Source organism: Tenrec ecaudatus, chromosome 16 (genome assembly GCF_050624435.1).
Source record: "Tenrec ecaudatus isolate mTenEca1 chromosome 16, mTenEca1.hap1, whole genome shotgun sequence".
NCBI lineage: Eukaryota > Metazoa > Chordata > Mammalia > Afrosoricida > Tenrecidae > Tenrec > Tenrec ecaudatus.
Window position 1 is genome coordinate 20199847 of NC_134545.1, and position 23685 is coordinate 20223531.

A 23685-nucleotide genomic window follows, 5' to 3' on the forward strand; every position below is an offset into this window, starting at 1 on the left:
CTGAACCCACAGCACCACCATGGCCTCTCACAATGAAGGCTAAATTCTAGAAATATATACGTAAATCTAGATAAGGCAAAAATTGTGTCCACACTGCTCTAGCAAAACATTAATGTTTTTACTTCGGAATTCTAGTAATAGAGTAATTTTTATTCTTGTCCCTATTCTTTCTGTATTTCCAAATTCTCTACATTTAGTACTGTCAAATCACTGGTTTTAGAAGATAGCCTCTCCTACATTCAACTGAAACACAATACGAAGCAATCCAATGTTCCTGAATCTATTTTTTTAATCATTTTATTGGGAGCTCTTACAGAGATCATAACATCCCATAGTTCAATCACATCCAGCAGTATTGAACAATTGCTACCACAGTCAGCTTCAAAATATTTTCTTTCCTCTTGAACTCCTTGATATCAGTTCCTCCTTATCCCCTCCCTCCCCTACCTGACCCCCAATGTTCCTGAATCTTGACTCAGAGCAGCTCAGGATGCACATTTATCATCTGAGTGTGATAAATGCCATTAAGGATCAGCCAGATCTACATACTGGCAGAAAGGTGTTCATATTATAGGCCAACAAAACTGTTTAAAAAATAGTAGATATAAATGACAAGTACATTTTGGGTAAAAACACACAGGCTTGCAGGTATGCAAGGTATGGATTGAGCAAGATCTATAAGGACAAGCAACAGGCTCTGTTTGACCCTCTTCTCTGGTAAGGAGACTGCATTGGGAATACAGTGGACCCATTTCCTAATTCAGGATAATCTATTTTAAAGGCAGTAGCTTGACAGCCATAACTCCTCACTTACCATGTAACTTACTGTATATACTCGAGTATAAGCTGACCTAAATATCCGTCGGGGTACCTAATTTTACCACAAAAATTGCATGTGCTGGAAAACTCGGTTTATACTAGAGTATATACGGTAATTTCTCTGCAGGTTCTAGAGGTTACGGCGTGAGCTTGTTTGAGAAATGCCAATATGCTGCTACCCTAGTTTTATCATAGTATCAAGTTTTAAAAAATAGCCAAAGGGATTTGTTATGTAGAAAATGGAAATAAAGGCTAATACAATTAATTATCTAACCACATAAATATTAAAATCACACGCTAAAACTCATTTTATCACCTTTTCCTTTTGTGCCCTGTGCGTTCTGATGTCATAACTAAGAAATTTTCTCCTAACTGATCGTATGAACATGTTTTCCTATTTTCTTCTCTGTGTGAAGTAGTTTTTGGCTTTAGGGTTCTGTTCCATCTGAAGTCAACTGTCCACAACAATGTGGATGAACTCCGAATGTGTTATGATGTTGAGTGAAAGGAAGCAAACTAAGGGTTACAAGCGAAGTGTGATCCCACATGCACACCCACAGGGGTGGGAATCAAATCAGACTGGTGACTGCTGAGATGGGAGAGGGAGCTTTTGGGGCGCAGACACCTAAGGATATATTTTACTATGTAACATGTCTTTCAATGAACCCCTTAGAAAATAATCAACTTCTGTGTTGCTGGCACCTAGGATTTCAGAACCTTATACAGGCGAACTTCATTCAAGTAAATGAGCAGTAAAGAAAGCAAAAGGTGGACCACAAGACAGTGGCTTAGAGAGTGCTCCAAAGCGGAGAGAGAAAAGAAGGCAGCCACAGTGAGCACAAAGGAAAGTGCTCTCTCAGCAGGACTGAACGAGACACAGGCTAAATTTCAGGCCCGGTCACCTCACAACTCAACGAACTCAACAATCAAATGATTCTGATTCAAAAGAATATGGAATGAACTCACACTCACCTTTGGAATCAGCATTTGGGAACAGCCTGTTCCATGGCACCTTATTTTTGTGCGGAAGAGAAAGCAAATAGTTCCTAGCTTTTAAATTTATTATACAATTCAGGTCTTCCTGCGATGGGGATCCAAGAATACCTGTCAGATAAAATAATTAGCTGTTAAGTATCAAGGCTGAGGTAAACCTACTGCGTACCCTCAGTGGTGATGGTCTTACCACCTCCAATGCTGACTTTCTGTAACATCTTTTCATGTAAGGTTCTTAACATTTTGGGGGGAGGGGTTTAAGTTCCTTAACATTTTTAAGTTGAGGAAGGTTAAATAAACATCCATGCCTATCCTAGATGAAGAGTCGTTAGAACACTTGTTAATTTCACAGGGAGACCTTCTGGAAGCTCTGGGTAGACAATCCCCAAGGGGTGAGAACCTTACCCAGAATGTGGTTGAGTTGGTCAAGATAGTGCTTCCCTGGGAAGATGGGTCTGTTGGAGAGCATCTCTGCCAGAATGCAGCCGACGGACCAGATATCAATGGACTTGGTATAGCCCTGCCAAGATCAAAGACCACACATGACACCAGTGCTACATGACATACCAACAGGCCTTCCCAATCTGGCGCTCTAATTATAAAATACATATCAGCATCAAGGACAAACAAACAACCACAATTTGACTTTAAGATCCCAGATCATTCAAGAGAGCTTAATTTTACTTCTTCCTTCAAGGTTGTTTAATTCATTAGTAACATAGAATTTCTAAGGCCAGTTGGGAGGTAGAACCAGAATCTTTTTGTAAACTGGAGCTGGAAAACAGGTAACAACACCTGTTGCTTCAGGGAATTAGCGATCCATTTATTAGTGTTGAAAACTTGGAAACGAACTTGAAAGGAGCCGTGCTATCCTTCTAGAGGACCTTGCCTCATTATGTAAATCATTTTAAAAAACATTTTATTAGGGACTCATACAATTCTTATCACAATCCATACATACATCAGTTGTATAAACTACAACTGTACATTCTTTGCCCTCTTCATTTTCAAAGCATTTGCTCTCCACTTAATCCCTTTGCATCAAGTCCTATTTTCCCCAATCCCTCCCCCCTCCCCCTCTCTCATGAGCCCTTGATAATTTATAAATTATTATTTTGTCATGTCTTGTCCTGTCCGGCATCTCCCTTCACCCCCTTTTCTGTTGTCCATCCCCCAGGGAAGAGGTTACATGTAGATCCTTGTAATCAGTTCCCTCTTTCCAACCCACTCACACTCTACCCTCCCAGTATCGCCCCTCACACCCCTGGTCCTGAAGGGATCATCCGCCCTGGATTCCCTGTACCTCCAGCTCCTATCTGCACCAGTGTACATCCTCCTCTCTATCCAGACCTGCAAGGTAGAATCCAGATCATGGTAGTTGGGGGGAGGAAGCATTTAGGAACTGGAGGAAAGCTTTATTCTTCATCGGTGCTACATCACACCCTGACTGACTCATCTCCTCCTCTAGACCCCTCTGTGAGGGGATCTCCAGTGGCCGACAAATGGCCCCTGGGTCTCCACTCTGCACTTCCCCCCTAATTCACTATGGTAAGATTTTTTTTTTCTGATGATGCCTTATACCTGATCCCTTCGACATCTTGTGATCGCACAGGCTGGTGTGCTTCTTCCACGTGGGCTTTGTTGCTTCTCAGCTAGATGGCCACTTGTTTATCTTCAAGCCTTTAAGACCCCAGACGCTATCTCTTTTGATAGCCGGGCACCATCAGCTTTCTTCACCACATTTGCTTGTTCACCCGCTTTGGCTTCAGCAGTTGTGTCGGGAGGGTGAGCACCATAGAATGCCAATTTAATAGAAGAAAGCATTCATGCATTGAGGGAGTGCTTGAGTAGAGGCCCAATGTCCTTCCGCCACCTTAATACTAAACCTGCAAACACAGCCACATAGATCTATTTCCCCATCCTCATATATATATTTGCATACGTACATGACTTTGTCTAGACCTCTATAAATGTCCTTTGCCTCCTAGCTCTTTCCTCTATTTCCCTTGACGTTCCTCCCGCCCCACTATCATGCTCCGTCCCCACCTGGGTTATAGCTCTACCTCTTCGTTACCTTACCCTTGATCATTCCCTACCAGGCCTGCCACTCCCACCTCACCACCAATTTGGATCCCTTGTTGTTCCCTTGTCCCTGGGTTTGTTAACACCACTTCCTTACCCCCCACCTCCCCCTATCCCAAGTCCCCCCGGAACTCATTTTTTAAAGAAGTCAGGATGAAAGCCAACCCTTATTTTCAATATTCTTCTTTTTTTACATTCTTCAGGCATGATTTTTAATTTACAGAAATTCTGTTCTGAGGTAGGGAATCGTGAGTCTGTCTATATCACACAACTGGCAAGAAGGTGTTTCTTGGGTGAGTGTATAAATTGAAGTCTACTGCAAATGCTAGGTATGACAGTAACTGACAAACTGTAGAGGATAGCTGGGTAAGATTTTGTGTGTGTGTGTGATATTATTATGATAATAAAGTTTAGGGTTAAACATAGTGAAGTTTTCTGAGAAAAATGAGTTAAGAATCAAGAATGGAAGAAGGATTAAAAACCTTCAATATGCAGATGACACAACCTTGTTTGAAGAAAGCAAGGACTTGAAGGACTTGCTGATGGCGAGCAAAGACTTCAGCCTTAATTACAACTTAATGTAAAACAAAACAAAAACCCTCATGAGATATGAAAATAATCATTTATAATTTACCAAAGGATCACAAGGGTGGGAGAGGGAGGGGGGAAAAAAGAGAAACCGATACTAAGGGATCAAGTAGAAAGAAAATGTTTTCAAAATGATGGTGATGGGAAATTTGGAACTGTCCCTGGAGGGACAGTTTAAGGGAGGGCCAGGTTACGCCTTGTAGGCAGGTAGAGCTGGGACAAGGGGTTGGATTCCTGGGTCCCTTCTCCGTAACTTTGGCCCCTGAGCCAAATCGTGATTTTCCAGAACCTGGTGTAGGAAGTTCATAGCCCCAGCCAAGTTGTTTTGGATTGGAAATGAGAGGGGGACTATAAAGGGAGGTTTCTAATTTTCGTGGGGGTTTGCGCCCTGAGAGGGCTCCTAATATGTGAACTGGCTGAGGAAGCCGGGCAGAGAAGGCTCCAGTAAGCCTTTGCCCGGAAAGTGGGAGTCCTTGAGAAGGCAGTCTAGGTCACTCAGCCTATCTGTTCAGCAGCCTGGTTACCTGACCTCCCTGTCCTGGCTCAGCTCTTCCCACCGCGCTGAACCATGTTGAAGAGTCTTCTGGTGAGGCAAGTGGTTCCTCTAACCTGGAATGACACGTTCCCACCATACAGCCTCCCTAATTTTCAGCCAATTTGCTGCTTACTCTTCAAAAGTACCGTAAGTTTTAACTGCACTTCTCTGCATAAAGCCCGCCCCAATCTTTAGAATAGTGATTTGGTAACCTTTGGGAATGCAGGATTAGGATCTGGTGCACCTGAGTTAGAATTGTTCCTATGACATTTTAAATGCCTTGTGATTTTTGGTAAATTTCTTAACCCCTCAAAGAGTGTAAGTTTTGTATCTTAAAATAGAGGCAAAGTACTGTGAGGCTTAAACATGAAAATCTTAGAGCATAACTATTTAATAAAAGTGAGCAGCTATTTAAAAAAAATAAAGAAAATGCTGATGACAACATGTACAAATGTGCTTGATACAAGTGATACATGGATTGTTAGAAGAGCTGTCAGAACCCCAATAAAATGATTTATTTTAAAAAATCCTCACAACTGGACCAAAAGGTAACAGATCGAAGAATCACCAATGCATTTGAATTATGTTGCTGTTGAAAGTTCCATGGACTACCTAAAGAGCAAATAGATTTGTCTTAGAAGTATAGCCGGAAGGCTCCTTAGAAACAAGATAGTGGCGAGACTTTGTCTCACGTCCGCTGGACATTTTATCAGGAGAGATCAGTTCTTGAAAGAGGACACCAAGCTTGGTCATGTAGCTGGGCAGTACAAAAGAGGAAGGTCCTTGACAAGCTGGACTGACACAGCAGATGCAACGATGAGTCTGAGCCTGTACAACTGTAAGCATGGCGCACAGTACACAGGGTCCCTGTGAGTCGGAATCAACTCAATGCCCACCACCAAGAATCACTAATTATATTTATCTATATATAGAGAGAGCGCTATGGTAAAGATGAATTTTTAAAAATAATCCTTCCAAAATCTTGAAATCTGTAATATTCAGATGCTCTGGGTAAACATTAAATTAAAGGTAAATTTTACAACACATAACAAAAGAATTCACAAAGAGGAACCAAGCTCCTTGGAGAGAGAGAGAGAGAGAGCGAGTGAGCGCCACCCAGGTCTGCCAAGGGGAAAGCAAGTTAGAGTCTAGGGGCATCTAATACCAGAATCTAAGGCACACTCAATAGTCAAGGCACCTTTTCAGAACCATTCCCAGGAGCCAATATGGGGACAATTTGACCACTGATTCTTACGTGGGAGGAATGGTTTAATCTACTAAATAAATTAATCATGACTAAATCATCAAGAGAGTTAAAATACAGGGGTGTGTGCTTTCATTAGTCAGTGAATACTACTACTAGTGGATGAATCTTTGTTAGAGAGAATGCGTTAACGCAGTCTCCATGTGGACATCACCAACACGGACAGGAACCAATGGGACTTCTGATAAGCAGCAAAGGGAACAAATGAAATGCATAGCGATCACTATCCTAGGTACTCGTGACCTGAAATGGACTGGTATTGACCATTTTGAGCCAAATAATCCTATGTTTGCTGCACTGGAAATGGCAAATTTGAGAACAGTGTCACATCAAGACCTATCTGTGACAGCAATGGTATCCATCTGCATACAAGGAAATTCACATAATACTATTATTCAACTTCACACATCAACCACTAAAGCTAGTGATGAAGAAACTAAGAAATTCTACCACCATCTTCAGTCTGAAACTGAGCAAACATGCAATCAAGATGGATTGGTAATTACAGGAATGTGACAGTTGGAAACAAAGGAAGCAGCAGTAGTCCGACAACACTGCCTTGGTGACAGTCTTGAAGCTGGAGTTTGCATGAAAGAATTTTGCAAGAACAGTAACTTTTCCACAACAGATGCCTCTTATAAACAACACAATCTATAGACAATTGGGCAACCCCTCACAGTAGGGCCACAAGGAAGGGACGAGTAAACCAGAGTGCCGTACAGCACTGATGAGACACACAACATTCTTCTAGTTCTTGTATGCTTCCCTCCCCCACTCCATTATCATAACCCTAGTTCTACCTTACAAATAAGGTTAAACCAGAGCATAAGCTCCCGACACACAGAATCCAGGGCAGATAAACTCCTCAGGTACAGCAACGGAAGCAATTATACCATGAAGGTCGGTGGAAAGTGGGGGGAGAAAGGGGTAACAAATAGCAATGATCAACATATAACCCCACCCCTACCCCCACCCCCAGGGGATGAACAACAAATGTGGGTGAAGGGAGAGAGCAGATGGTGTAAGATATGAAAATAATTATAATTTATCAATGGTTCACGAGAGTGGGAAGTGGAAGGGAAAAAAGGAGCTGATACCGAGGGTTCAAGTAGAAAGAAAATGGTTTCAAAATGATGATGGCAACATATGTACCAATGTGCCTGATACAATTGATGAATGGATTGTTATAAAATGACTATCTTCATAGAATGTCAGTTGAGAAATGTTAAAGGCAAAAGAAACCCCACAGGCAAAAGAAACCCCACATAATTTTGCAATCCCCAGTCTCATCACTGACGCAGACTGGGCCATCTGGAGGTGTAGGATGATGGGGTGAAAGCCTGCTAGAGAGCCAGGCATGCATACCCAGGGTGTCTAGGATCTGTGGCGTTCTTGATGCAAGAGGTCTGAATCTCATGAGAAAGTGGTCGGAAGAGTCTGGAATGTGAGCCATTCTGTGAAACAGCAGTCTGTACTCCGGCAAGTGCTGCTGCCATGGAGAGGAGATGGGGGTGGGAGGGCGGCTATAGATGGGAGTTGACCAAAAGGTCTGAATAGATGAACATAATGCTCGCACACTGGATAGTGTTAGGACTTACTTTTGGGCTAGATGAACTTTGTGGGGAAATTTGGGATGTATCTTGATGAGGTCCTTAAATCCTGACTGTCTCGGCATTGCTAAGAGTACCACACAACAGGAGAGAAACAGGGGAGAGGCAATGTGAGGAGAGGAAAGGATTCTCAGCAAACACACACAGACCTGGGCCTGCAGGATGAACCAAGCTGAGACCCAAGTTGAAACAGAGGCCAGCAGGAGAGGGACTGATTACCACATTGTTTTCATTACCTGCAAGCTTGGGCCTTACCTTGGAATTCAACATGATTTCTGGAGCCCGGTACCAGCGTGTGGCCACGTACTCTGTCAGGAAGCCAGTGTGGTCATGATCTGGGTCTGCAACACGGGCCAGGCCAAAGTCGCAGATCTGAGAGAGAAAAATGAAAGCCATTCTGGGAGATGCTGACCAAGTTGAGAACAAAACAGGAGCAAAAGGAACGTGGCAACAGCAATACAAATGACAGGAAGTGACAGGAATGACTACTAAGGGGCGAATGCTGTGCTGACAACTCAGCAAATGCAGTTATCATGTCACCCTCCCAACAACCGGATGGGCAGCCATGACCATCTACAGCTACAAGACCTATGAGAAGGGGCAGTTCTCTACCTTCCACGATGGCCTAGTCCACAGTACTCTATCACAGGGTACTTGTCAGAGGGCCCCTGCTGGTCTCCCTGTCACCTCCTCCATCCATGTGTGCAGCTCCCTTCTGTTACTCAGACCTCCCTTCCAGCTTTTCTATTGTCTTCCCCAGGCCTGGAGGCACCGCCAGTCTCCCCTTCCCCGGAGTCAAATTCATTCCTGCTGTTCAAATACCCTACTCCTCATACTCAAGTCACAATTTAAACAAACACACCACACACAACCCCCCCACCCTCCATCTTCTAATTTTCCCTTGAAACACAAATAATTGCTGGTTTTCTAGCGATCTGGCCATCCAATCCTTTGCTGTTACAATGACAATGTTTGACAGACTGCAAGGTATCAAAATACAACTATAATGTGTCTAGTCCCAAAGGATTGCAGAATATTTTAATTGTTTGCACCCTCTCTTCCTTCCTCCCAAGGCCATCCTCGCAACTGTGTGTGAGTTCATTGTTGTAGCCACTGTGTCCATCCAACTTGTCACAGGTCTTCTTTTTTGCTGCTCCACTACTTTCACAAACAAGCATGATGTCTTTGTCCTCCTGAGAACATGTACAAAGGAGGTGGGAAGATGAAGCCAATGAGCTCCCTGGCTGCCCTTCTTCTAAGATGGATCTGTTTGTTCTGGCAGTCTGAACATTGCAAAACATCCATTTCTTTATAAACGGATCCATTTATAAATGGGTCCATTCTTCATCCATTTTATGTAAATCAGATGTGCTCTTGTGTTTCCTCATCTCCACCATCAGGAAACAATTTAATTCAAAGGCGAAAGAAAAGATGCAAGTCCTTGTGTTGCAAGGAGAGCCCCAGCAGCCTGATGGGGATGCAGGTGGAGAATAAGGCATTCTCCTTGGGGATGCACGATGAAGACGAAGCCCATGTGGGGAGATAGCACAGGGATTTGACATCCCTGTGGAGAAGTCACCCGGACCTACCCCGATGCAGCCATGGGTGCTGGAGCAACCACGTGGAGCCCCCTGCGAGAGTTGAGATGCTTACACGCTCACTAATTCAGCTTTCCTCCTGCAGTCGGCGTCACTGCGTGTGTTTTGTGAGCTGGAGGGGGACAAATGGACTAATGTTGGACTTGTGGGCTTCTGTAGCACTGTGTTGGGATGTTTTCTTAATGCCCACTTACCCTTTACATAACTCTCTCTTATACATATGGGTTTCTGTGGAGTTGTTTATAAACTACCCAGACTGACACAGGTAGACTCATTACTTATTGGCTAAGACTATGTGTTTATTTGACGGCTAGAACCACTGCAAAGACAGGAGAAATACTTAATCTTTCCCCTTAATGATCAATTTTCATAGCATAAGTAGATAAAAAAGGGTTAGATTGTTTTATTCCCCAAGATGTAGTCAATTAATAGGGCCATTTTAGCCTTCCCATATGTGATGTATTATGCATTCTAGCCTCTAAGATGCCTGTGGCTAAAATTCCATTTTGGAAGAAGTTCTCTGCTATGCTAATGAACAAGCTACTAAGGTGAGATTAAGTCTCCATCATTTAAACAAGTTGGAAATTGAATAAGGAAAACCGAAGAACAAGCAATGTGTTTGAATTGTGCTGGCAAAGAATATTTAACGTGCCATGGGCTGTCAAAAGGACACATAAATCTGTCTTGGAAGTACAATCAGAATGCTCCTTAGAGGCAGGGATGGCTAGCTTTCATCTTGCGTACGTTGGGCATCTTGTCAGGAGAGGAGACCTTGGAGAAGGTACAGCAGAAGAGCGGCGATGCAGAAGAGGGCCCTCCACAAGATGGACTGACACAGTGGCTGCAACGGGTTCAAGCATACAAGTAATTGTGAGGATGGCACAAGACGAGCAGTGTTTTGTTCTGCTGTGCGTGGGCTCATGTGGGTTGGAAGGGACTCGATGGCATCTAACAAGTCTTCACCTTAGTAAAGGGTGAGAACCAATTCACCACCCTTCGTTTCCTTGGAGGATGGTCTGCAGAAAGATTAAAAACCACAGCTTAATCAAAGCCACTTCTCCTCAGTGTATAAAAGCCATCTCGGATACCGAGAAATGACGGGAACATTGGAAGAACTAATGGAAGTCTCAGGAGTGGGGATATTCTAACAACACACACTCACCTAGTACTATTGCACCATCGTGTTGATTCTGCCTGGGGGTGGGGAAGTGTTCTAGAACTGCCTAACTGAAATTCTAAAGGATCCAAATAACAAGCGTTCAGTCGGTGAGGCTGCAGACTGCAGACGTTCTAGGCACGGGGCTCATGGGACTAGGCAACCATGGCCACCTCAAGATAATGACTCAATCGGGACGGAAAAGCTGCTTTCAGACCACTGGCACTCTCCACCCTCATTCACACAGCGCCGTATCTTTCAATGACAGATCATGACTTCAGTGATACTGTACCTGTCTTTGGAATGCGACTCTCTCCTGAATATATACCCATGGGCATGAATGACATACAAGTGTCACTGTTTCTTAATGTGAGTGAGCTGTCACGTAGTGGTGTGTGTGGTGTGACTGTGATTCTAGGAACGATGCCACCACATTTCAAACATTGGCAGACTCATTCGTGGTCCACAGTGTCAGCGGAGCTTTCAGACTACGACAGACTAGGAAGAAAGTCCTAGTGACCTACTTCCGAAAAAGTTTCCCCAATGGAAACTTCAGGGACACAACAGAACACTGCCCAACTCTCTTGCTTTGGACACATTTATCAGAAGGATTCAACTGCTAGAGGAGATAATGTATGGGAAAAGAGAGGGCCAGTGACAGTGACCTTTGTGAGATGGAAAAGCACTGTCACTGCAAATGATGACTGAAGTATACTGGTAATGGTGAGGACACAGGCCCAGGCTTTGTTTTGTTCTACCGAATATCAGGTCTCTATGAGGTGGGAGTCAACTCCATGGTAACCATCTATCTAAATACTTAAAATAGCCTGTTATATTTCTGACTGTGTGTGTCAACTGGGCTCTAAGAACAGGAGCGGGTATAGATGGCTAACAAGAAAAACGTGCACATGCACGTGCATGGACACATATGTATGGGTGATAACTATGGCGTGTAAAGTAGTTCTAGAGAAATCAGTTTGCTCTATTCTCAATTTGAAATATGTCCAAGCAGAAATAAGAGTCAACCTTCCCCAGAAACACTATCTACTTAAAATATTCATTGTGAAGGTCTCTCTATAAACAAACAGAAGCAATCTGCAACAACAGTGTCGGGATGATAAAAAACCCAAAAGCATCAGGCAAAGCACTAAGCATAAAACATTTATCGGTCGCCTTTTTTTCTCCCAGGAAAATCATTTAGCGCCAAAGAAGCAGTATGGCCACCCGCAAACATAGCTTCAATCTGTAGTGCCCAGCCTCGCTTTGAGGTGCACAGATCAGTGGGAGATGCCTAGGACTCTTATTCCATAGGCTACCTCCCATGAAGCAATCTGCACCAATGAAGTGCCTAAATCAGAACGCTCCTTAAGGGTGAGAGTCAGCCCACTCCTCTCTGTTGTAGGAAGACCTCCTGTACCGCAACCTGTAGGGTAGCAGCTGCCTATTTCACACATCCAATACTCCTTTGAAATAATGTAATAAAAAAATTATCATCTCCGTCTTAGTGAAATGAGTAGTGCCTGGTGTCTTGCAGCAAAAGCTTGTGTTAAGCAGCTATTAAGACACAATCAGGGGTCTTTAATTCCCAGAAGGAAGACAGTAAGAAAGGTAACAAAAAAGCTCAGACAAGAAACCAATCTAAAAGAGCCACAGCCTCTTCTGTTCTGAGACCAGAAGTAGATTGGTGGTTGCCTCTCATCACTGACAGTTCTGACATAATATAGTTGGTACTAGACAGGGCAGACAAGAATTAAGAAAACAAATACTCATTAAAAAACAAAAAACAAACCTAAGGCAAACTGTAGTAGTAGAGAACAGAGGACCTCCTGAGATACGCTTTAAGCCAAGGCTCCTCAAACTTTTTAAACAGGGGGCCAGTTCACTGTCCCTCAGACCCGTTGGAGGGCCAGACTATAGTTTTTTAAAAAAACCAACTACGAACAAATTCCTATGCACACCACACACATCTTATTTTGAAGTAAAAAACAAAACGGGGCAAAAACATCCAGCGGGCCAGATAACTGTCCTTGGTGGGCCGCATGTGGCCCGTGGGCCGTAGTTTGAGGATGCCTGCTTTAAGCCTAGAGGAAGACTACCCCAAGATTACCATCTAGCACAAAATAAAGGACCTTCCCAGTAAAATCGGTGTCTTTCTTCAGGAAGCCTTAAATAGCCAATGATTTCTTAAAAGAAAAATGAAAAGATAGAGGGGCAGGGAAACAAGAGTATTAGAGAAAGGGAATAATCAGAATACAACTCAGGACAATGTTGACATAGTGCATTAAATTTAATCACCAAAAAGTTTGGGCACTTTATGGCAAAACTATCCAATGGAAACCTAACATGCTGTACAAACTTACACTCAAAATGCGGTAAAATATGATTTTAAAAAAACAAGGTACAAGCTTTCATTTCTCTGGCATATCTATGTAGAAGTGGAAAGATCACATAGTAAACTCTATGCTAAAGCATTCTAAGGAACTGTCCCACTGTTTTCAAAAGTGGTTCTCATTTTATATTCCCATCAACAACCTCCCCAAACACTTATCTTAAAAAAAAATTTTATTAGCATTTTATCCACGTCATACAATTCAATAATTCAATCATATCAGGAGTTGTACAACTGTCGCCAAATTCAATTCTAGAACATTTTATTCTTCCTTGTACTTACTGTTATTCTTGTAACTATATTTTTTCCTAATTGTGGCAAAATATACATATTAAAAACATTTTCAAACTCCACAACTTCTACTTGTATAATTCAGTGCCATTGATTATATTCTTTATATTTTACAACTACTCGTGATAACCTTTTCCAAATCATTCCACTACCATTGGCATAGACTCAATTGTCCCCCTAGGTTATCTGACTTATCTGTCTAGTCATCCTCATTCGCTGCCGACAATTCCAACTCACAACAACCCCAAAGAACAGATTAGATGTCCTTATGGGAGCAGAAAGTGGCATCTTTCGAGGTGTGGCTGGTACTATGAGCTATTAGTAGACCCTGTAGTTCGTAGCCCAACACATAACCCACTGCACCCACTATATTACCAGGGCATCTTACAACCATCTGAGGGCACGTGAAATGGTGTATTGTTGTGGTCTGATGTGCTGACGGCTGATGACATCGACAAGGTCTCTTTCTGCTGCACGGTTGTTTCTATTTCTTCCTTAGAAAAATGTCTACTCAAGTCCTTCTCCTTTAATTTTTACCTGGGATTTTTATTAATAAATTGTGTCAGAGTTCTTTATATGTCCTAGATCTGAGTGTCCCTTACCAGATGAAGAGCTCTAAGTTATCTCCTGACCCCAATTTTGTGTGGTCTTCTCACTTTCTGGATATGTATTTATCTTGATAAAATCCAGGATGCTTTCTCTTGTGCTTTTGGGTGACACATCTAAGACATCTTTGAATAACCCCAGAGTCAAAGATTTACTTCTATGCTTGCTTAGAGTATTACAGTTTTAGCTCTTAATTTAGGGTTGTAATGTATTTCAGTTTATCTGTGTGTTTGGTGTGAGGAAGAAGTTATTTTGAGTATGGATATCCAATTATCCCAAGGCATTATGTTGAAATAATTATTCTTCCACATTGAATTGGCTTGACACCCTTAGTATTAAAAAAAAAAAATCAACTGGCCATAAATGCTTATGTTTACTTCTGGACTAGATTCTATTCCATTGCTATTTCTGTTTATCCTTATTCTATGCTGACTAATATAGCTTCTAGTAAATTCTGAAACCACAGTGTGGGCTTTCCAACTGTTCTCTTTTCCCAAACTTTTTGGGTTATTCTGAGAACTCTGAATTTTTAAGACTATTCTAGGGTCAGCCTGTCAATTTCTGCAAAAAAATCCAGCTAGAGCTTTGGTAAGAACTGCACTGAATCTGTGAACCAATTTGTGAAGTACTGCCACCTTAACAATGAACGTAAGTCTTCCAGATCCAGACACGGCTGTCTTTCCATGTACCTACCTAGGGCTTCTGGAATCCATATGCGATGTAGGAGATGGGCTTCACAGCCCTAATTCACATCTAAGATATCCTTAGCTTTCCCTGCTTGTGAAGCTCTGTTACTTCTCAAAGCAGAATATATAAATGCTGGAGCACGGCGAGGGCTGCAAGGGATCTGAGCTATTCCTATTTATTTGAAATGACTTTTCTCCTATAAATGACACAGAGGCTAAGTTTTCTCAAGGGACCTTGATGGAATGTACTAAAAACTATCAATATTGAAACAGATGATGTTAAAATTACATATAATGTACACAATCCTGTTCATATACAAAACAGTACACATGCAAATACATAGGGAAACGTTTGTAAGAAAAGCCATTAATTTGAGGTAGAAAGTAAATGAAGAGGGTCAAGGATTTTTATTTACATTTTTGGTCCTTACAAAATGTTCTACTATAATTTGGGTGTAATTTTAATTAAGAACAGGAGACTGTTCTCCTGCAAACTCATTCACTGCCATCAGGTCAATTTGATAGGACGGGGTAGAACTGCCTCTAGGGTTCCCAAGACTGCAACTTAGTGAGAGTAGGAAGCCCTGTTTTGTTCCAGAAGACCAGGTCCTAAATATGTAGGATAAAGAGCCAAACTGACCTTGAGATCACAGGTGGTATTGAGCAGCAGGTTGGAAGGTTTGAGGTCACGGTGAAGGACGTTCGCTGAATGAATATATTTTAACCCTCTGAGGATCTGGTAAAGAAAATAGCAGATGTGGTCGTTGCTGAGGTGTTGTGTCTTCAAGAGCTTGTAGAGGTCTGTCTCCATGAGGTCCTGTACTATGTATCTGTTTGTAGAGGTTAAGGTAACACACCAAATGGCTGGTCAGCGAAACACTGAAAACAAAACACACCTCTTTGGACCCTTTATGTAATAGGCCTGTTGCTACAGCACGAGGCTTCAGAAGGAAATGAGAAATAGAAAACTAGGTACTCTGTGGGTTCCTTTTTCAAGGCTTGTGAAACAAGATGAATTATACCTCCCTGCTCTGGTTGGGTCTCTAGGGTCCCTATAAATGGAAATGGACTCAATCAGAGTGGGCTGATCTTTTGTGGGGGAGGAGATTTGATTGATCTGGACTGAGATCTAAAAATGGACTCTTATGGAGATTGTAGTCAGTATTACCTTCTTGGCCTTCAAGTTGTCCACCTTCAATAAGCCCCCCTTCCCAAGGATGCTAGAAAAGGTTGAGGAAGGGATAGTGTCCAACACGCATTATAGATTCCATTTCCCCTCTCCTTCCTTCATTCATATATATGCACACGAGGGGCTTAAAACAGTTTGTGGGTAAAGTCCATGATCTTTAATTCCATTTCCCCACAAACTTTCTGCAGCCCCTTTGCTCCTGCAAGATGAAGTGCATCAGTGAGATTCAAAGGGGCTGTGACATGACAAGCCGGCATCTGAAAGAGGCTTGATTTTCAAGGCAAAAGGTAGAAACAGGACCAACTGGCAGTAGCAGCAGAAGGCATTTCACTTAAAATATCACAACTTAGTAACAGAGCTGTTTAAAAATGGAAAGAGCTGCCTGGAGACAGAGAGCTGCCGCTCCCTGGACGGGCTGCATGCAAATTGGGCAGAATGGCTGGAACCCTGTACTAGCCTAAACAGACGGACTTATCTCCTCTGCAGCATGCTCTTTTCAGAAGATGGAATACCTCCACCTATCAATGTCTTCTCTCTTCCTTTCCCCTGCTAACTTCTCCTAGACCAGTGGTTCTCACCCTTCCTAATGCCCTGACCCCTTTAATCCAGTTCCTCATGTGGTGGTGACCCCCAACCATAAAATTATTTTCGTTGCTACTTCATAACTATAATTTTGCTACTGTTATGAATTGGGCGATACCTGTGAAAGGGTCATTCGACCCCCAAAGCGGTCACAACCCACAGATTGAGAACTGCCGTACCTAGACCATTTCAGTCAAAATCGCTACATGCTAGTTATAGTTAAGTCACAGGTTTTCAGGACTTGGGGGACCTTCAAGGCAGGATAGTCTGGTTCCTTCATTTTAAAGATGAGGACACTAAGTTCCTAAAGGATGAGGTGACACTGTTTATCATGGGGCAGTCTATTTAACCAGTGGAGAGCCAGGGCACTCTCTGTATTAGTTTACTACCTTTCCTTATCGCAATCCCAACAAACCATACCCTGAATGGGGAGGACGGGACATGGGTGAAAATGGTATTAACAAAGATAGTACTACTCTTTAAGGATATCTTTACTGACAAGGAAATAAGAGATGATAAATGATGACGATAAAAATGGTTCTAACCAACACCAAGAATCAGAGGAATACTTTTAAAGACGCAGACTACCATTTCCTATTACATGTGCTTACTTGACTCTGTTCAAACTTCAGAAAAGGTTGCCTGGCATTTATTCAACAAGGTGAACTATCTGTGACAGCAGTTGCCTGAAAAGGATACACGTCCTTCATCTGATCGATGGTTGGTGCTCGGATAATATCATTAATGCCAATGATGTTCTCATGTCTGAAGCGCAGTAAGATTTTGATCTCCCTCAGGGTTCTCTGGCAGTAGGTCTGATGCTCAAATGGGCTTATTTTCTTGATAGCGACTCGAACTTTGTTGACGTTATCATAAGCAGAGCTAAAAAGGAGACAAAGAAGGAGATGGTATTAGAAAGATGTAATCAGTGAAGTTGCATAGTTTAACACTTTGTACACTACTTGCATCACACCTCTTAAGAAGCAATAACTTATAATTTATCAAGGGGTCACGGGTTTGGAAGAGTGAGGGAGGGAGGGGGGTAGGAGGGAGGGAGAGAGGGAGGGAGGGAGGAAAGAGGAGTTGCTCCCAAGGGCTCAAGAAGAAAGAAAATGTTTTGAAAATGATGATGGCAACATATGTTCACATATGCTTGACAGAATTGATGTATGGATTGTTATAATAGCTGTAAGATCCCCAATAAAACGATTAAAAATAATAGTAAAAGAACTCCATAGGGTTGGTTTCCAAGGCTGTTAACTCATCTTTCTCTTGAGCAGGGGGCTACCATGCTCAAATCATCGACCTTGTTGGTCATCAACCCAACACCTAACCCACGGTGTCACACTCCTTTGGTAGGTGATGGAAATAAACAAGTCACTCGCTGCTTTTAGATCAGGCATCTGAGATCATCTCCCATCCATTTCCACTTGAAAAGAAAGAGGGGTCCTCTCAGTGGGAGAGTGGACCAAGATCTATCTGTTCGACCTAAGCATTTTAGAGGTTGCAATCTGCTACCAACAACTTTTTCTCTGCAGGCTTCTCTTTGAGATTTTCCTTTAAAAATGTTATTTGTCGGAGGGAGGGAAAAAAAAAAAAAAGAGGACCTGATGCAGAGGGCTTAAGTGGAGAGCAAATGCTTTGAGAGTAATTAAGGCAAAGAATGCATGGATGTGCTTTATGCAATTGGTGCATATATATGCGTGGATTGTGATAAGAGTTGTATGAGCCCCTAATAAAATGTTTTTAAAGAAAAAAAAAGAAACCATAAAAAATGTTATTTGTCACTATTCATTAGCTTGACACATATAATTTATTGGAATACCTTATTAATCTCTATTGGCCATACACCCTCCCCCATTTTCTTTAACTATACCTCATAAACAATATGGTTCCAACTTGAGATCTTAATCCAATATTTGACAATACACAGCCCTTGAATGGATTAATTTTAGGATATTTAAATGTTTTTCTTTCAACAGATATACTTGCTCCTTTTGGAAACAAAAACAAAAAGGTGAAATAATTTGCTCCAGTTTAAAAGAGATTGAGTGCGTGCCCCAACAGACTGGACTGGAAAACACTCCTAAAAGCCAACAAACAGTCCTTGAACTACCTACAAGCTTTTCTTTCTTGTGTTTCATTTTGTTTTTTGTCATTGGTTTGTTTTTGTTTTGTGGCATATTGTTGCTTGGTTTTGCTCTGTCTTGTTTTGGTGCATGTTATTATCTCCGCAGGTCTGTCTAAATAAGATAGGTTGGATGAACAATCTGGAGGAGAAAACAACGGGACCGACAGTTCCGGGGGGACATGGGAGAGGGGGAGGTGGAGAGAAAGGTAGTGGTGTTAACAAACCCAGGGACAAGGGAACACTAAGTGATCCAAATCGGTGATGAAGAGGATGTAGGAGGCCTGGTTAGAGTGTGATCAAGGGTAATGTAACCAAGAGGAATTACTGAAACCCAAATGAAGACTGAGCATGATAGTGGGACAAGAGGAAAGAGCTAAGAGGTAAAGGGCATTTATAGAGGTCTAAATAAAGGCATGTACATAGGCAAATATATTTATATATGAGGATGGGTAAATCTATGTGCATATATTTACAGGTTTAGTATTAAGGTAGCAGAAGGACATTGGACCTCCACCTCAGTACTCCACTCAATGCAAGAATACTTTCTTCTATTAAATGGGCATTCTATGATGCTCACCTCCCTGATACAATCTCTGAAGACAAACGGGTACATAAGCAAATGTGGCAAAGAAAGCTGGTGATGCCCAGCTATCAAATGATATAGATACCATCTGGGGTCTTAAAGACTTGAAGGTAAACAAGCGTCCATCTAGCTCAGAAGCAACAAAGCCCACATGGAAGAAGCAGGCATAATTAAAACAAAAAATCTTATCATAGTGAATGAGGAGGGGTAGTGCGGAGTAGAGACCCAAAGCCCATTTGTAGGCCACTGGACAACCCCTTACAGAAGGGTCTTGGGGAGGAAACAAGCCAGTCAGGGTGCGATTAGCATGTAGTTCCTAAATGCTCCCCCCCCCCCCCACCTGACTATCATGGTCTCAATTCTACCTTACAAATCTGGCTAGGTCAGAGGATGTATACTGATACAGATAGGAACTGGAAACACAGGGAATCCAGGGCAGATGATCCCTTCAAGGCCAGTGGTGTAACTAGTGATAACAGGAGGGTAAAAGGAGGGTAGGTTAGAAAGGGGGAACCGATTATAAGGATCTACATGTGACCTCCTCCCTGGGGGACAAACAACAGAAAGTGGGTCAAGGGAGACGTCGGACAGGGCAAGATATGACAAAATAATAATTTATAAATTATCAAGGGTTCATGGGGGGGGGGAGGAGGGAGGGGAAAAATGAGGAGCTGATGCCAGGGGCTTAGGTGGAGAGCAAATGTTTTGAGAATGATGAGGGCAATGAATGTACAAATGTGCTTTACACAATTGATCTATGTTTGGATTGTGAGAAGAATTGGATGAGCCCCTAATAAAACAATTTTTAAAAAAAGATATTAAGTGCAAGCAATTTCAAGTCCTGAATACATTCTATTCTTAGAACTACAAATCGGGAACAGGTGCCGGTTGGTAAGGTAAGAGGTGCCTGTTGATGGTTTCATGTTGCATACGCCAAAACCTGTTAAACTGCACTTTACATATTTGCAGCTTACTGTACAAGTTATTTCTCAATAAAGTGGTTAAAAAACCAAAACTTAAATAAAAAAAAAACACGGGGCTCTCTGGCTCTGTCTTGGTCCCAGGACCAGTGCGCTAAGAATACATTCCAGAAATGTAATGACTAGTGAATGCAGAGAAAGAAGTTCATGTGCTTCTGGAAGTAATGTTTTAGCAGCTGTTTTATGATCATTTGAGAAGGAAAAGGGAACCAGCATGAGTTGATTATGAAACAAGTCAAGCTAAACTAAATTCATTTCCCATTTTCATAAGGTTTCTACAACATCAGGGTGATGTCAGAGCCGCGGTAAAGTTTAGACATTCATCAAGTACAACCCACTTGTGTGCTTTCAGTTAGGACTGGTGGTAAAAACAAAACATGATCCTGAGTTTAAAGAAGCTCCCAATTAAGTGAGGGCAGCAGACTAAAAGGACAATGTACACTGCCTTTTAGTCTACCTAGTAAAGCACTTTTGAAACACAGAGAGGTTGGGTATATTAAACCCAAAAATGGGTATAAAAAAGAGGATGTAAAGAAAACGAGAAGGCCTGCAAACCAAGCAGTCCACGAAAACAGCATTTTCAGAAAGCAACAACTGCGGGAGGTAAGGTGTGGGAGGATGAATACAAGTTCATATGACCTTCCTATCCAAGAGACATCACACTGAGAAATCCATCCTTCATTCTGGTAGTTGAAAGAAGCCCTTGAGTCATGAGTGCTCCAGTCCCAAGTACAAGTATTAAACTGCTGTCTAGTGCTGCTAGCTGCCATCACGTCACCCCCAACTCATTGGGAACCACCCACAATAACAGTAAATACTGTCTGGTCCTGCACTATCCCTAGGATGGGTTGAGGATCCGATTATTGTGATCCACAGGGCTTTCACTAGCTGATTAACTTTTCACAAGTAGATTGCCAGACCTTTCTTCCTAGTTAGTCCTAGTCTGGAAAGTCTACTGAAACCTTTTCAATATCACAGTAAGGGCAAAGCCTCCCCTGACAGATGGGAGGTGGAGATGATGGGGCAGCTGGCTGCTGTGTGTGAGCAGAACTGGTCAGAGAAACGAGCCTGGGTCTGAGCTTGCTCTGATGAAGTATGGCAAAGCAGCACACACATCACAGATTGCTTTTCTCTTTCTACATAATCTGCATTTTAACGTGAACTTTCTTTTGTCATATTTTCCCTCTAACACTATGAAACTGAAGAGTCAAGATTTCACCAACTGCCTAAGTGCAGACATGTAGCACACATACAAAAAGATTTAGGAGCTTTTGTTATAAGAGTAAACTATGACTTAGGGAGAAATAGCAGAGCCCCGGAATAAGGACAGCAGTTTATATTCAAGAGAAAGTGAGGCCAGCTTGGAATGTTACTGAAAGTATACAGAGTAGTTCAAAATGTGTTAAATGTTAGTCAATTTTTTTCTTTATCAAGTATTGTCTACATTTTATAAGGCACAATGGACACTGGTGTCCTTGGAGTGTACTCAAAGACACACACACATGCGTTGTCATCAGGTACCATGCAGCTGACTCCGTCTGAGAGCAAACAGCAGGCTGTGTAGTCCTGCACTATCTTCAAGACTGTTGCTACGTTCAAGCCCATTGTTTTGCCTCCTGCATCATTCTATCTCACCGAGAATGTATTATGTAAATTATGATGGATGTAGAGGAAACCCGTTAATGCATGGTTCTCAACCTTACTAATGCTGTGACCCTTTAATATAGTTCCTCATGTTGTGGTGACTCCCAACCACAAAATTTTCGTTGCTACTTCATAACTGTAATTTTTCCGCTGTTATGAATTGTCATGTAAATATCGGATATGCTGGATGTATTTCATTGTTACAAATTGAACATAATTAAAACAGTGATTAATCACAAAAAGAATATTTAATTATATATTGTGAAATATTTGTTTCTAATTACAAATAAATGAAATGTCTTGAAGTATGGAGTACCATGGGTAACAGTCTTAATATAACAGTGAACTACATTACTACATTTTGCCTAACATCATGTGAAGGTTGAGATGATAGCTTTTTTCTCAGCAGATTAATATATCTGCATGTGGGTGACCACCTGGAGACATGCAGAGGAGCAGTATCTGGGTTCCTAAGACCATCGGGGATACCGTATATACTCAAGTATAAACCGACCTGAGTATCAGCGGAGGCAACCTTAATTTTACCACAAAAACTGCATTAAAAATGTGCTGGAAAACTCAGCTTATACTCAAGCATATATGGTTTATTTTCCAATGGTCTTAAGCAACCCCTGTGAAAGGGTGGTTCGACCCCCAATAGGGTCTGAGTCCATAGGTTGAGAACCGCTGTGCTAATGGTTATCATTAACGTGGCTCCACTGGAGAACCTGGTTTAGCTGAGGAGCTCTAGGCAGGGCCATCCTCTCAAGAGTTGCCATTTAAATAGAAACCTGAAGGGTGAACAGAAGCTAGCTGGTGCCGGTCTTTTACCTTCTCTCATGTACTTAAAAAAAAAATCATTTTATTGGGGGCTCAGCTCATACAACTCTTATCACAATCCATACATATATCCATTGTTTCAAGCACTTTTGTACATGTTTCCGTCATCATTCTCAAAGCATTTGCTTTCAACTTGAGCCATTGATATCAGCTATTTTCCCCTCCCTCCCCCATGAACCCTTGGTAATTTATAAATTATTATTATTCTGTCATATCTTACACCGTCCGATGTCTCCCTTCACCCACTTCTCTACTGTCCGACCCCCAGGGAGGAGGTTATATGTCGATCCTTGTATTCTGTTCCCCCTTTCTCCCTCACCTTCCCTCCACCCTCCCAATGTACCCTCTTAAGAGGCAGACTTGACCTCCTAAGAGGCAGGGAGGGCTGGTACACTCGAGTGGGGGTGGCTGGGGCTGCAGTGTACCCAGCAGAGAAATCCTGGCTCCAGATGAGGCGCAGCAACAGGCTGAGCTGGTAGCTGTGCTAAAGTGTACTTCCACCACAGCTGAATAAGAAAGGGGCCTAAGTGGCCATTTTAAATGATCTCTTCCATTGTGCTACGCAGAACCAACTAGCAAAAAAGGACCCCATTGCAGTGGCCCAACAATCGTGCAAGATCACGCTGAGAGCAATTGGATAAGCACCTTGTGTTTTCAACAGATGAAGTCTGCCTCTTATGAAGGTACATGAGACATGGTAGTAAAAATACTGATAATTTAATTTTTTATTATTTTTTTTAGAAAGTATTTTAAAGGTGAATCAAAAGACCTGGATGAACTGCTATGTCTGTGTGTGAGATGTGTGTGTGTGTGTGTGTGTGTGTGTGTGTGTAAGCAGCAGTAAGTAGGAGACTACTAATAAACATGGACTAGACTGGGGATTCTGACAGACTCTTGTTTGGAAGCAAGTGTGGACTTTGCAATGACTGAAATAGACAATCAACCATAACACAAACAAACAAACTCATTGCCATTGTGTCAGCGCTGACTCAGCTAAAAAGGGTAGGGTAGAACTGACCCTGAGAGTTTCTGAGTCTTTCTTCTGAGGAGCAGCTGGTGGTTTTGAACTGCTAAACCTTGCAGTTAGCAGCCCAATGTGTAAACCATCGGTCAAAAGGA

General features: G+C 42.2%; 1 protein-coding gene across 1 annotated transcript in view; it reads right to left on the minus strand.

Moving 5' to 3' along the window:
* Positions 1–23685, minus strand: part of MAPK1 (mitogen-activated protein kinase 1) — an 83108-nt gene that overhangs the window by 16832 nt on the left and 42591 nt on the right. Inside the window, exons 2-6 of the mRNA XM_075534686.1 lie at positions 17088–17270; positions 15258–15447; positions 8147–8263; positions 2218–2332; positions 1792–1923 (exon numbers count right to left, since the gene is read on the minus strand). Of these exons, the coding sequence (XP_075390801.1) occupies positions 1792–1923; positions 2218–2332; positions 8147–8263; positions 15258–15447; positions 17088–17270 (737 nt within the window). The remainder of the gene's footprint in view (positions 1–1791; positions 1924–2217; positions 2333–8146; positions 8264–15257; positions 15448–17087; positions 17271–23685) is intronic.